Consider the following 15,398-nt stretch of genomic DNA (forward strand, 5'->3'; position numbering starts at 1 on the left):
GGCACAGGATGAAACAGAAAGAGTTCAGCTTTTCCTATATTATTTATTCAAGCAGAGCACATACATAAAGGGAATTTGTGCTACAGATACACACAAACGCAGGCAGAGCGGAGCAGCAGCAGCACGGGCTATCAGAATGCTCCTTGCAGGAGCAGACGGGACTGCCGGCCGGGGTACGGCCGGCTCAGTGCGTGTGCTGACACTGCCGAAGCTGGGCAAAGCGTGTCCACAATGACAGGGCAGATATTACAAACACTGCTGGGATAAGCCCGTGCGACGGAAGAGCTCTGTCTATTCTAAGTTGGATACGGCAATGTAGCTCACGCGCGGGAATTCATAGACCCAACATAGCTTACTGGTGTGGCTTATAACATGCAAGCTAGTCACACTCGTCAAACAATAAATACAGAGCCACTTCTGATCCTTCACGACACAGCTGTGGCTAAAGAATAGGCTAAATGCGCGTGTAACAGAGACTGTACACCGGCTTTGCACCAGCGTCTCGAACACACCCTCCATGTAACCAGCGTCCAGCGCGGTCACTCCTAACAGCAGAGGCAGCGGCAGAGACAGCCAGGCGTTCCAAGCAATTAGCAAATTATATGACGATCTCCAGTTGATATCTGCTCTAACAGTCAGCCATAAGCCAGGCTAGTCAAAACTACGGCTAGACGGACACTGGCAGCGCCAGGAAGTGCCATACACACAGTGGGCGCTCAAAGAGAAACGATTCACACGTGGTGCTTCCAGAATAGTCGCGCTACAGCGTGCACCCTGGCGCGCGGGGGACCGCGTGCCAGGGGGTGGCCCTCTCGCTGCCGGGGCCAGGTGGCTCGCTGCCGCGCTACAGCAGTTTGTCTACAGCAGCCTCTGAGACGGAGCACCTAAAGCGACTCTTCTCAGCCTGCGTTGGTATTTCGATTGTCGTTTGCGGTACGACAGTTTGTGGAGACTGTCTACTCTCACTCTATTCTATACAACTCGACAGCTAAATGGGAAACAAAGTCCTTGCTAAATTCGACATAGTCCTAATCACCCAAAAAATAGTTTACACATGGAACGTTGATTCCTTTGCGGCAGCATTCTCTCGCGTCATATCCCCGAATCATGCCATCGATTCCGATTAGATACAGCAAATTATAATTACATCTCTCCACGCACGATAGCGGCTGATCCTCCATACAAGCAATCGTCCAACGCACCAGTCACTCGCATTTCACTCCGTCAAGCAGCATGCACTCGTATAGCAACCAAACAAAACACACGTTTCACATCTCATACAGGAATCCACTGCCACAAGGGAAGTCCTACCGTGACACCTTATTCATCTCACTGTGCGTCTTCCTCCGCGGCAAATGGCCGATTCTGTTGTTACGTTACTCCACCATACTTCTACATCACTTGTGCACACTACAACGTTACTCACACCACATTTTTTATCATGAAGTGTCACTTACGCAGTTCTTTTCCACCTCGCTCATTTCACATAGGTCCACACCATACTGTAGCTCGCACTCGCAAACCCATCAATCATTCTCAATGTGACTTTTCACATTCGACGTCACACATCTACGTTGTGACCAATCACCCACACCATGCATCACTCGCTCTGCCTCTAGCAGACTACATTCTGTAGTCAGCATCCGTGTGGGCTCTCGGTCCCCCCTAGGACATGAGCGGTTCGACGTAGTTTCCTGGGAACAGGCCGGTGACGCCGTCCATCACTCCCTCCCACCAGCCGTCGTCATTACGCTTCAGCACGTAGATGACCGAGTTCTCTGAGAAGCTGAGTTCGTCTTCCTTGTCAGCCGTGTAGTCGTACACGGCTACCACTGCGGGGAGTGGTAGAATGGGTTAGCGTAGGTCCACCACTGCTGGGACCAGTAGAACGGTCGTAGGACGGGAAAGATAAATGATGAGGCAAGGAAGAAAGGCCAGGGTGCGTCCACCATTGAGCGGGCGGGGCGCGGAGGGGTACTTTCACCACAATTAATACTGCTACTTGTAGAAATAGCCAGGACGGTCAGCACTACTAGAACATACAGCATGATGGCGGATAATGAGGCGAGTGCTGCAACGAACAAAAATCGAAGAATTGGTTCAGTTGTTTGAGTTTCCCGACAGGCGGGTGTCGACTAATTGCCGGCCTACCTTTCTCGATGTAGTCCTTGGGCACCCAGCCGGGCAGCGAGTCGTCGGTGACCACGCTCTGCTGCTGCTGGTAGCCGCCGGAGCGGTAGTGACCGCCGGCGGGGGCGGCGGCGGGGGCGGCGGCGGGCGGCTGGGTCTCGGGCGGCGGCGGTGGCAGCGGCGGAGAGTGGTCCCCGCCGCGCACTGAGCCCGGGTCCGACAGCTGCGGCAGCGGCGACGGCGGCGCTGCGCCAGCCAGAGTGTGTCACGCAGATAGCACCGGGACGGGCGGACCGGCGGGGTGATGCACTATTACGCCATATGGATAGGACACCTGGTGGGCTCGAAGGGACAGCTCGGCTGTTGACAAGGAGCTTGTGCTATAGGCCTGACTGTAGCTAGTTATTTGCAGAATTGAAAAAAGATCACGTTGCAAGTGGGTGGTATAAAGTTGGTATGAGTTTTTCAAGAAATATCGACAAAGTAATACGTTACGATGCTCAACGTGATGAGAAATGAGACAATGCATCAGGCCCATGTCGTCCCCTATCTCCGCGTGTGTCCACTAACACGAATGACGTCACGCATGTGGGCGGAGCTATGGGCGGAGCCTAACGCACGCGGCAGTCCAAGCCGCCATATTTGAATTTATATTTTAATAGAATCTTGCCGATATTTTGGGTGAAGTCAATTTATATGGATAGCTTGGTGACAGTTTAGCTATACGAATAATAATTTATTATGGATGTGCGTATATTCAGCTTGGAATTGCAATTAAAGTTCCGCACCGCATAGATTCGAACTCGGGACCTTTGGATTACTGCGCGGGCACGCTAACCACTACACTACCGCGACCGCGCGGCGGCCGGCGGCAGGGAGGCTGCGGAGACATGGGGGGACATTTTACGCTTTTGTGAAAAAAGCAAAAGATTTAGCGAAAAACACGTAATAGATAACTTGCAGAAAATTGTCTGCTCTTTCAGATAAGATACTTAGGTTTGATATATCTTGTGCAGACTTAATTCTACAGTGCTTCGAAAATCGCTCATTTACATGGGGATTGAACGGGGCTTCGAGACTTGACTCCAAATGACGTCACGAGCTCACGTCACGAAAAGGTAGAATCGCCGGACGACCCTACCTACGGGCTTGTGCAAAGCACCCTTCTAACCGGTCGCTAGCGGTGTGCCAAATTTGAACGCAATCGGCCCAGCCGTTCCTGAGATCTGGAAGCAGCATTCTGCACGTGCGCACGTGCAAACGGGGTCCAAACTGACATTTGCACGGCACCCTACTAACTGGTCCCCAACCGTGTACCAAATTTGAGCGCAATCGGCCCAGCCGTTCTCAAGATCTGGGAGCGCCCCCTGCACGTGCGCACGTGCAGTAGCACCCTAACCGCAACACATGGGAATGCATTGCCTGGTGGGTGCCTACCTGTATGCCAAGTTTCAGCGAAATCGCCCCAGTAATTACCGAGTTACTTAAATAGGAACAAATTTGGCACCTCTTATTTTTCTATTTTGCACGTGCAGTGGGGGTCACTCACATAGATCAAGAGTATCCGACCTTTGGTGGTAGGGATGCAGCTACCCTATAAAAATTACCGCAAGACAATCGCTCAAGACACTGCTGAGATATGGGCCTTTCAAAATCATTACTTTTGGCGCAAAACTGCTTGAACACCCTTGACTTTTCACGTGGCACGTGCCACGACGGTCACTGAGATGTATCAAAAGTAGTCAATTACGGGGTAGAAGGGATGGGGCTATCCAGCAAAAAAGACCGCAGGCCAATCGGTTCAGCGGTTGCTGAGATATAAGCCTCTCAAAAGCGTTACAGGCCGGGCCGGGCCGGGCCGGGCCGCTCATACTGAGATTTTTGCGTTATACAGGGTGGACCAAAAAGGATGGAAACATTTTGAACTCGCATAAAATATGTGTTATTGCATGCAGGTGACTGAAAATTATACCAAACGAGAGAACATTTCGTGGAAATTCATAATGACGTCTCTCTCGTCTTCTCTCTCTCGTCTTCAGTCTCTCACAGCAAATGTTCGAAGAGGCCACCTTTGCGAGACAGGCACAGACAGTGGCCCGCCTGCCGGCTGACGCGATAGCCCGATGACACATGTCCTCTGGTATGACTCGCACAGCCTTGGTGATCGCTCTCTTCGGATAACAGAGGCCTGCATAACCTTCCTTGTAGACCTGGCCCTTGAGATGACTCCACAGGAAAGGAATCCATAGGTCAGATGAGAAGACAGACAGGTCAGTTCCACTTCGGCTCGAGGATGGGAGCGACAACACCGTGGCTGACGACCAAAAGGCTACCAAGCGACGCTAAAGAAGTTGTTGAAGTGAGCCCAAACGAAGTATGGCAGTCTCATGGACCTCATGTGATTCCAGCCAGACGATGCGCCTCCTCACATCGCGAAACAACGCTCAAGTGGAGCGAGAACCACCTTGGTGACCGGCTGATATCCCGCAGTGCCTGTCGGAACTGGCCTGTCTGATCACCTGGCCTGACCCCGATGGATTTCTTCCTGTGGGGTCATCTCAAGGCCAGGTCTACAAGGAAGGTTCTAAAGGCATCTGTTACCTGAAGAGAGTGATCACCAAGGCTGTGCGAGCCAAACCAGCGGACATGTGTCATCGGGCTATCGCGTCAGCAGCCAGGCGGGCCGCTCTTTGCCTGTCTCGCAAAAGTGGCCTCTTCGAACATTTGCTGTGGGAGACTGAAAACGAGAGAAATCAGATGAGAGAGATGTCATGAATTTCCACGAAATGTTCTCTCGTTTGGTATCATTTTCAGTCACCTGCATGCAATAACACATATTTTATGCGAGTTCAAAATGTTTCCATCCTTTTTGGTCCACCCATTGAAAAAACTTCGCTTCGCTCGCTGCGCTCGCTCACTCGTAATTAAAGGGACCCTCCCACCTTAACATTAGATTTGAGTTGAGATAGCCAAAATGGGGTCCCTGGCTCACAATTACCGGTTTCGGCACTCACAACATCGAGAAATGCCTTAAATCGAAAATATTGAATTTCAAAATTGCAGCATTTTGATTCAGAGGGGCTAATGCTTAGGAATACCCCTCTGAATGTGTGACGTCAGCGCAAATATCTAACGATTTTTAAATGTTTGACTAAAACGTTTTGTAGCACGCGGTGGTATATGCTATTTGCGCGCAACATCTGCCGCAAACGCCGCACTTCTAAAATAAAGTCGCTAGAAACAGCGGAGATCCCAAAAAAGTAAACAAAAGTAAAAGTCTAATATCTTGAAAACCGGTGAATATTTTTCGGTGAAATTTGGTAGATATTCGTTTTCGCTCTTTCTGAACCGAGCGACATCACTTTCATGCCAATTCATAAACTTTTTGAAGGTGGGAGGGTCCCTTTAAACAGGAGGGCAGGCAAAATTCCACCCTGTGCAGACTGAGGCAACGGCAGGAAAGCTTTCAATATTGAACAGCAGGAAGCCAATATATGCAGGTTATGTGTTTAGCAAACCATGGAGTGCATAAAACAGCTGCATAAAATGGTACATTTAATTAAGTTTTGTTCCAGTCAATAAACATCTTACGATATTTGCAGTACGGATCCCAAATGCAGATACGAAATATATGCAGTCAGCTGCTGAAATCGGCATACGCCAGTGATTTGTAATAGTTATTCATTAAGGTAACTGAGTAGATTTCGCCAGCGTGCATTCAAATAACAACTTCAATCCACACTACCGACTCACAATCTTCGCCCCTGTATACGTGATCTACAAAAGAATGTTTCTGCAAACCGTTTTTTTTTTTTGTAGAAACGTATTCCGCTAACAGAAAGATCGGTGTAATACTAAACTTTCGAGCACCATACTCATAATGTCATTAGTTATCAGGTTATTGGGGGCATTCCCAACTGAAAATCGCAATCTCAAACTCACCAACAAAACGAAACTGGCATGCTAAAACCAAAATGCGGCATTATCCGTCGAGCAATGTCATAACCCCAGCAAACAACGCACCCCTTCCCTACTGAGTGTCCATCTCGCCGCCCCGGCCACCCTCCCCAGGCTACGGAGCAGGGGTGGCCGGGGCGGCACCCCGCGCGCGGCGCTGTTAGTGGCACTTACGAGGCATGCTGTTAGCAGCAGAGCTCCGCAGTCGCAGCGTGCTGAGGCCCACCATCCCGGCGCCGGCTGTAGGAACGGTGCGTTAGCGGCACTCACGGCACTCGGGGGGCACTCGGGGAGGGGCACTCACAGAGGAAGTACGCGGGCGGCGGCCGCAGCGCCCGGTACTGCTGGTACTGAAGTTGCGGGTGTGGAGCTGACGGATGGAGACGGGTCAGTGCGCGGGGCACCGGAAACGCTGTATGCAGTATGCACCTATACATCCTACACCCCTCCCTCGCCATCATACACCATTCACCCAGCGACCTCCAGTCGGCTCATTTGCAGTAGCTGGCTACAGGCAATCCCGGTGGCTCGTCTCTGTAGGTCTCCAATAGTCATCACCGGCTCCGGCAGTCCCACCTAGCTCTAATTGTAATCAGCCCCCTGACAGACCTGCCCGATCAGCAGCGGCAAATGTTCACAAAGCCCACACCCATACAGCCGCTGCAGGAGCAGGGGACAGCTCAGCGGCCGATGGAACCCTAGCCTAGCAGTCGGGCAGTACACACACTATAGGAGCCAAGCAGGCGCGCATTACTCCTCATTGGGGCCTAGCAGACCAAAGAATGGCCCTAAACAGCCTAGCGATGAGCGGCCCCACAGCGGTCTATAAGCGAGCCAGGAGCACCTGACGGCGGTCTGACAGCACCCAGACCACGCAGCCCCACAGGGGAGGGCGGGCATGCCGAGTACTCACGCTGATGGGGACTCAGGCCGTAGCCGCGCCCGTCGTGACCGGCGGCGCCGACTGGCTCCATCGGAGGCGGCGGCGGCGGGCCCATCGCTGGCGACACAAGGCGGTAGGAGCGGTCTCAGTAAGAGGGAGTAAGGTAGGAAATACGAACAGTCGTCACCCGGTGGTACAAGTCAGCGATGGTATGGACATCGGACAGTAAGTCGTAAGTCTGCGGTAGGTGGTAGCGGTGGATCGGGTGACCATTCCATGACCAAGACACGAGTGGTAAGTACGCTGGTACGGCCGGTGTTCGCAGCGGGATTTCAGCGCGGTGGTATTTCACCCCAGTAGTACAGTGATGGTGCGGGAGTGTCAGTTTGAGTCACTGATACGCTGCAGAGGGTGGAACAAAGTATACAGCTGAGTTGTGCACACACGGTGTATCCAAGACAGCCAGAAAGTGTTTTTGTATGAAGACAAGCCAAGTTCAGACACCTCAACACATAACAACTTGTCAATGTAAAAATAAGCCCACACACCGTCTCACGGGCTCCTCAGCCGAGCGGTCGGCGCTGGCCGCTCGACCGAGCCCACTTACCGGGCCTGCCCGCCTGGCGGCCGCCAGAGGGCATGGTGCTCGTACCGCCGAAATCTGACCGGCCGGCCGGGTCAGAGCGAGCAGCGTGAATGAGAAACGGTGTCCGTTAGACACACTCCGGCGCAAATCGGCCGCACATGATCATCGTATAAACATGACAGTGCCAACGCCGGAGGTGACGTCAGATTAGTGTTGCACAGGGAACACAGAAACCGATGTCGGGTGGCCTGAGACAGCCACGCATATCCATATTCATGAACGTTCTCTGTTCGCTGAACACTTCGAGGTTTGAGATCAATGCAGGCTAAATATCTATTTGCAAGCAGGTTGGTATAATTAACTATTTGGACATTTCTGCAGTAACTAATAACTATCACTTACGAGTCATGTTATATTTTAACTAACATGACGTACGTATGAAGCGGATATAATATAAAACATGACATAGACATAAACTTATGACTAATAAGCCGACTTCCTCGCACAACTTATCATTTAAAAAAGAAAATAAAACTCACAAAAACAACAACAAAAACCATAAGCCACACAGCGTGCACAAAACATCCATACAGACCATACAAACTAAACAAAAATCACTGGTGAACGAAAAAGCCTAAAACTAAACAAAGATGCCACCTCTGTTCTGAAGTAGGCTAGAGATCAACACAAAACCCAGCCTCGAAAAACGTGTGTGTAACCTCAACAAAACCGTGTCGGAATACCGTGCCGTGCAGCGCCGACGCTGGCTTGACAGGCGGTACGTACGGACGGTATGGTGCTGGCCGGAGGAGCGGGGCATTCTCATTCCCGCCGGCAGGGTACTCATACCCAGAGAGGCCGCTGTCGGGACGGCACAGGGTCATGACACAGCTGCTCGGTACGGTATAATATACACTATACACTAGATCAGCACGGTTAACCTACTAAGGCGGCTGGATCGGCACAGAGTCATGGCACAGGTCGGCAAAAATCATGTAAAAAAAAACACTACTGATGCCCCATCGCACAACCACGGATCCCATCGCGCGTCAACGCAGCTATGAAATCGACACAAAAGTCAGCGACGCCGCTGCCTAGTTAGGGCGGTTGATACTGTTAGTGGATATACGGCCCAATGGAAAACTGAATGAGGAGCGAATGTCGGATCAAGGCCAAACAGTCGCATCAGTCCGAAGAGCGCATGGATAACGGCTCATTGCATGCTTTGGCAAAATACGAAACAATACAGTCCCCAATAGCTTAGTGGCAAACAAAGCCAGGTCTCCCCAAACAATCATTCTTACACATAAACTTAAAATATATTTTCAGTCGCAAAAATATAACTAACTATATCATTCGCATGCAAACTGAAGTTGAATGAAAATCACTCAAGGCAGTGTAAATTGTACACTGTACACGTTATGACGCGTGCTGTAATATATGACAGGGCAGGACAGTACAGTATATCACCACGGAACAAAACAGCCCATCTAGAGCCAGACATTTTTTATGGGAATGAGCTCTCACTTTGGTACCGTATATGGTTCACGACCATGCGCCCGCCAGCCTCTGAGGCCTGCACAAAACATTCCAACACAGTTACAATGGGTGCTAAAAAAAAAACTACCTGAAAATGTGATAATACAATAGAGAACAAAGTAACAATTCCACAGCGCTTATTGATTAAATAATCGCGGCAAAAAATAAACGAAAAATACAATGAATAGTAAACAAAATCGTCCAACTAAAACGAAATACGAGAGTTCGCAGCTAGACCATCTACAAACAAACAAAAAAAAAAACGACAGAAACTAACAGGAGCGTGGCTGACAGTGTCATTCATGCTGTTTAGGGTACCACAATGACTGAAAAATGAGATAAGCTACGGGCGCCACAGTGCACATCTCATGCATCGTAAACACGCCAAGCGGTGTGGCACAGTCGACAGAACGGAACGGGGCAGACGCCCGGACGGCGGTGCACGGCGAGCGACACTCACGCGCGTGTTTATGGCCGGGGTCCGTCCTGTGTGTGGCCTGCAGACCTGCCCTCTGACCAGCTGCCAGCGTGCAGTCGACACAAACGCACACAAACGTCAACGGGGCGGGCGGCGGTGTCAGCGCTAGCCATTTTGATGTTTCGTGTTACAGAATTGCAAAACTCACATCAAAATACATATGCGAATGAGTCGGAGTCACATCGAAGCAAATATCGCCGTAGATCTCTTGCGATCAACACACATCAAAAGCTTCGCTGCTAAGCAGCGAAATGTCTCAAAACACGAGCGTTGTAATTTTAAACAAACAGCAAAAAGCTTTCGCTTGCGCAATAATGCGCGCCAAATTGATGTCAGCTATGCTTAGCAGGCGGCCGGCGTGAGACGCTGAGACGGGACAGTGGACCATTCTATCCGGACCACCAGCGGACCATTCCGCCCAAGGACCAGCACAGACCATACAGACCTCCCAGGGGTCCTCGTGGGCCCTCCGCTGTACGAGGGAGGGGGGCGTACTCACAGGGCATGCTGGTGATGGCCGTGGGCCGAGCGCCGACCGGCAGTCCGTGCCCGGCTGGCCGCCGCACAGCGGATTGGAGCGATAGAGGCGGGGCACACACGTCAGACGGATCGAACAACACGGAATGGTAGACGGACGGACGGACGGGCAGGCGGAATAGTGGAGCGAGTTGGGGAGACAAATACGGACAGAGTATGACACAGATCGGACGGGCGGATAAACAGACGGACGGATGGATAGACAAAGGATAACATGATACGGACAGACCGAGATAGACCAAACAAGAAGCCAGAAGCTAGCTGGGGCATTCCACGATAGATCGACCAAAAATAAATAAAATTTACACCCTCATATTTTATTTTTTGCTTAAAATTGGTCTAATGGGTTGTGATGGGCGGGGAACCCAGCTGTGGCAAGGATTTTTTTTCTTCGAACAACGGTTTCCGAGATATAGCCTCGGGCAGTTCCTGGAGGTCACACTGCAACCCTATGTTTGGCGGCTTATAACTCAGAAACTATTGGTTTTCTATGGTAAAAACTTCATATGGTTCAACTTGCAATCAACCAACAAACGTTTTGGCTATCTCGGATTTTTGATTTTTGAAAATTTTGATCACGTGACATCTTGACCTTTTTTAGAAGAGTGACCTTGATATTATCCCAACTGAAAGTCGCAATTTTGTCTGATGACGATTAAGGCCTTATCAATTGTCATTCATATGCGCAAATAAAAAAAGTGGCTTTCGGCCTGCGTTGACCTCAGGTCAGGTCATTTTTATGACCTTCCCATTATTACGAGCGGGAGCGACAGCGAGATCTCGAGAACAAAGCAAGATAGTGACAAGTGGTAAACGGCACAAAGTACACATGGATAAGGTCTACAATTTTTACTCAGGTCATTTTCAGGTCAGATCAAAGATGACGTCACAGGGGTAAAAAGAAAGTCTAAATGGCGACACTACATATATATGAAGTTTTTCTCGAATAACTTTCAAAGTATCCCAGCTATGAACAAACTAATAGCACCATCGTGATCCTCTCGTCGATCCGCATCGAAACATGTGTATGTTGACCTCGAAAGGTCAAGGTCAAAAGTTGACCTTAGGTCACGTGACCTTAAGGTCATCATATATATCATTCGATGGGCCTTGACGAGCTGAATACAATGAGCCTATCCGCGCGGCTGTATCTCAAACCTGTAAGGAGTTATTAGCAAAAAAACATTTGGTGACCTTTAATGACGTCACATGACCCAAGAGCAACGTCACAGTTGACCAAGAGCAAAAAAGGTCTCAAGGTAGTCAAAGTTAGTCGTATATGAAGTCACTCATGGTATATTAGGCAATTCCGACGCGTTTTAGTGTAAAAACAAGGGAGCTGATTTTTCCCCAATTGACTTATAATGGGGTGGTCAAGAAATTGACCTGATGTTAGGTCATCGGTATTGAAATTCAAAACGAACTGGCGCTAGGCGAAAGCAAACACAATGGTGCCTGTTCCACGTCTCTTTCTTTATTAGATCAAAAGTTACAGCCATAACTATTTTGACTTCCTTCTTACCCCTGTGACGTCATCTTTGACCTGACCTGAAAATGACCTCCGTAAAAATTGTAGACCTTATCCTTATCCATCCTTATCCTTATCCAGACCTTATCAATATCCCACGTCACTTACTGGAATGTGATAATTGCTCTATAGCTGATCACTGTACTTTCGTTGACAAATATTACAATGAAATTATTGCATGCATTCAACAAGCCTCTCAAGCTACAATATCGAGGAATCAGGAGCAGTAGAAACCTTATTACAAGGCATATCGTTATATTCTTCATGTAAAATCAAACGTTTCGTCTCTGAACAAAGACATCATCAGTGAAGTTACACACAACAGTACAGTACAAGTTACACACAACAGTAAGATGTAAGAGGACTATCACTTAGTGAGAACATGGTGATGGCGAGTTTTGATGTAGAAAGCCTATTCACTAACATACCTGTTTGCGAGACCATCAACATTGCCATGAGCTCCCTCTTTAGAAGCTGTACCAGCATTAATGGCATCCCTCGAAAGTTGTTTCACACCATGCTAGAGTTGGCAGTGACCAATTCTTATTTTCTTTTCAACAAGAGATTATTCAAACAAACAGACGGTGTGGGCATGGGCCTGCCACTCGGGCCAACATTTGCAAACATTTTCCTGTGTCATCATGAAAAGAGATGGCTTGATTCATGCCCTCGAGAGTTTCGCCCGACCTATTACAAAAGATATGTGGATGACTGTTTTCTCATTTTTAACGACGTTTCACATGTAGATCGGTTTCTCAACTTTCTGAACAGTCAGCACCCAAAAATAAAGTTCACTAAAGAAATGGAATTTAATGGCTCGCTCCCCTTTCTGGATGTTAAGGTCGAACGGTCTGGTACTGAGTTAACAACTTCAGTTTACCGGAAACCAACTTTCACTGGTCTTGGTTTGAGCTTCTTTAGCTTCATACCGAGTTCAATCAAGAAGGCCATTGTTAGCTCTGCTATTTATCGTGCTTATAACCTTAGTTCAACTTACCACTACTTCCACAATGAGCTGAACTTCCTTTACAAATATTTTAGAGACAATGGATTCCCAAAAACACTTGTAGAGACCGCCATTCACAGGTTTTTGAAGAAAGAGTTTTCAAAAAGTCCTACTCTGTTCCAGGTACCCAAGCTAGACAGGTACTTTGTGCTACCTTTTTTTGGAAAACAATCAAACAAACTAAGATCTGAGGTAGAGTCCACTCTAAAAAAGTTTTATCCCTACCTGAACCCCAAGATCATTCTCCGCAACACCCGCAGCATAGGCTCTCTTTTCTCGTTTAAAGACGTGATCCCGAAAGCATGCCGCTCTGCTATAGTTTATCAGTTCAGTTGCCCCTCGTGTGAGGGGACATACATAGGCTCGACCTATGTGCGCCTTTATAGCAGAGTGTGCCAGCATCAGGGCAAGTCGGACAGAACGGGAAATTTTCTTACCTCTCCTGTAGCCTCTTCTGTTAGAGACCATTCATTGGCATGCGACGTACCATTTTCGTTGAACGATTTTAAGATCATTGACAAAAAACGTTCAAACTTTAATTTAAGAATTCTGGAATCGCTTCACATATTCAAGTCTAGGCCTTCCATCAATGATAAGTTGTCGGCGTATAAATTAGATATCGTTACCTAGGGGTCCTCGATGAAACATGAAACGTTTATGATATGCATGATTTTATGTGCGATACTGTGTTGCTCTTGTTATGTCGCCTGATTGCTTATTTTCTCATGTACTGTTGTGTGTAACTTCACTGATGATGTCTTTGTTCAGAGACGAAACGTTTGATTTTACATGAAGAATATAACGATATGCCTTGTAATAAGGTTTCTACTGCTCCTGAAGCCAACAAAAGTCAGACTTTTTGACGCAATTAAACGAGACTATCGAGGAATCTAGGGGTTACGAAGAAGCGTAATATTCCTGGTTGGAGTGAATTTGTTGAGGAAAGCCACGTCCTGCTCAGTGATGTTTACTCTCTGTGGGCCCTGGTCGGCAAGCCCCGGGATGGTTACATTTACTTACAGCTTCGATTGGCACGAGCGAGATTCAAATATGCTTTACGGTTTTGCCTTCGGCATGAAAAAGAATTGAGAGCGAAGTCCCTAGCAGACAAGCTCACACGTAATCCTTATAGTTTAGCAGCATTTTGGAAAGAGGTGCGGAAACTTAATGGTAGTGCCCCTCTTGCTCATTCGATTAATGGCATTTCGGGGTGTGACAATATTGCTTCAATGTGGCGAGATCACTTTTCAGAGATACTGAATAGCGTGAGCAGCGTTGATCGTAAAGAATTTGTTCTTCAGGAGTTTCGTGAGAGAAACCATCAGTTTGTGTGTATTTCTGTCCCTGAAATCATCGAGTCAATCCGGGAATTATCTTGTGGTCGCTCTAGTGGTAATGATGGGCTCAGTGCTGAGCACTTTAAATTTTCCGGTGTCTCCAGCGCAGTGCATTTATCTTTGTGTTTTTTCCATGATGGTAAAGCATGAATATGTTCCACAAACATTTTCAAAAGTTGTACTTACACCCATCGTAAAGGATAAGTCGGCAAAGCTGTCAGATAAGGACAATTATCGCCCAATAGCTGTAGCCAGTGTAAGTTCCAAGATTCTTGAAAGGGTCATTCTGAAACGCTGTGATAGACAACTTGCGACTGGACACCATCAGTTCGGCTTCAAAAAGGAACATTCAACCGACATGGCTATATATGCCCTTAAAGAAATAAGTGACTATTATCTGCGAAATAGAAGTCCGGTATTTGTATGCTTTCTCGATGCACGGAAGGCTTTTGACCGAGTCAACCACTGGAAGTTATTTTCTATACTTCTAGAGAGGAAAATTGATGTGAGTCTTGTGAAGTTTCTTTCTTCGTGGTACGAGACTCAACAATTTTATGTTTTATGGGGTGGCTTGTTATCCGAAGGGTTTACGGTGACAAACGGGGTAAGGCAAGGTGGGATATTATCTCCATATCTGTTTAATGCGTACACTGATGGTCTATCGACGCTTCTTGATCGGAGTGGTGTTGGGTGTCATTTTCAAGGTAGTGTAAATCATTTATATTATGCTGACATGGTCCTGCTATCCCCTTCATCATATGGACTGCAGAAAATGTTGAATGTCTGTGATTCCTATGCAATTGAGCATGATATCAAATTCAACACTAGAAAGACTGTTTGCATGAAAATATGTCCTAAGTTATTTCGTGATCTCTATGTTCCTACTATCTCGCTTGGTGGCTGTGCTTTGAAATTCGTTGACTCTTACAAGTATCTTGGGTATCAACTCAGCAATGTGGGCTCTAGAGTCGATGACTTAGAAATCCGACAGCAATATCGTAATCTTTGTTGCCGTGCTAATACGATCAGTCGCAAATTTGCCATATGTTCATACTCGGTTAAGAAATATTTGTATGATGCCTATTGTTCAAATGTCAGTTGCATGCATTTGTGGCACTCGTTTCATGTGTCTGTTCTGAAGAAATTTAAAGTGTGTTTTAACAATGCTGCTAGGATGTTATTTGGCTACGACAGGTTCTGCAGTGCTTCGAACATGTTCGTTCAAGAATGCTTGCCCGGCTTTGATGCCTTGTGCCGAAAATCAGTGTGGAACTTTATGACGCGCCTTCAGTGTTCCTCTAATCAAATCATATTTACATTGTTCAACAGTGACCTGGCTGTGACTTCCTCGATAAGGAAGGCATGGCGGCAATGTCTGTATTTAAGTTGAGGGTCTTATGACCTCTCATGATTCTTT

General features: G+C 47.9%; 1 protein-coding gene across 1 annotated transcript; it reads right to left on the reverse strand.

Moving 5' to 3' along the window:
* Nucleotides 1–23: 23 nt before the first annotated feature.
* Nucleotides 24–10,152, reverse strand: LOC122376781 (abl interactor 1-like). Its single transcript, XM_043356728.1, has 8 exons — nucleotides 10,073–10,152; nucleotides 9,556–9,615; nucleotides 8,343–8,417; nucleotides 7,578–7,631; nucleotides 7,001–7,087; nucleotides 6,262–6,327; nucleotides 2,152–2,376; nucleotides 24–1,832 (listed from the first exon to the last, which is right to left on the reverse strand). The coding sequence occupies exons 1-8, from the start codon at nucleotides 10,077–10,079 to the stop codon at nucleotides 1,666–1,668; spliced, it is 741 nt and encodes a 246-aa protein (XP_043212663.1). The 5' UTR covers nucleotides 10,080–10,152; the 3' UTR covers nucleotides 24–1,665.
* Nucleotides 10,153–15,398: the final 5,246 nt, after the last annotated feature.

The sequence above is a fragment of the Amphibalanus amphitrite genome, unplaced genomic scaffold, assembly GCF_019059575.1.
Source record: "Amphibalanus amphitrite isolate SeventyFive unplaced genomic scaffold, NRLGWU_Aamphi_draft 000042F_arrow, whole genome shotgun sequence".
In the NCBI taxonomy this organism is placed as follows: Eukaryota; Metazoa; Arthropoda; class Thecostraca; order Balanomorpha; family Balanidae; genus Amphibalanus; species Amphibalanus amphitrite.

Excerpts from the sequence above, each read along its gene's own strand:
- LOC122376781 (XM_043356728.1), bottom strand. Across the intron at positions 7,088-7,577 it reads CCGCCAGGCGGGCAGGCCCG|CGATGGGCCCGCCGCCGCCG; the intron begins GTAAGTGGGCTC and ends TTGTGTCGCCAG. Across the intron at positions 6,328-7,000 it reads CGGCCTGAGTCCCCATCAGC|CCGGCGCCGGGATGGTGGGC; the intron begins GTGAGTACTCGG and ends CCGTTCCTACAG.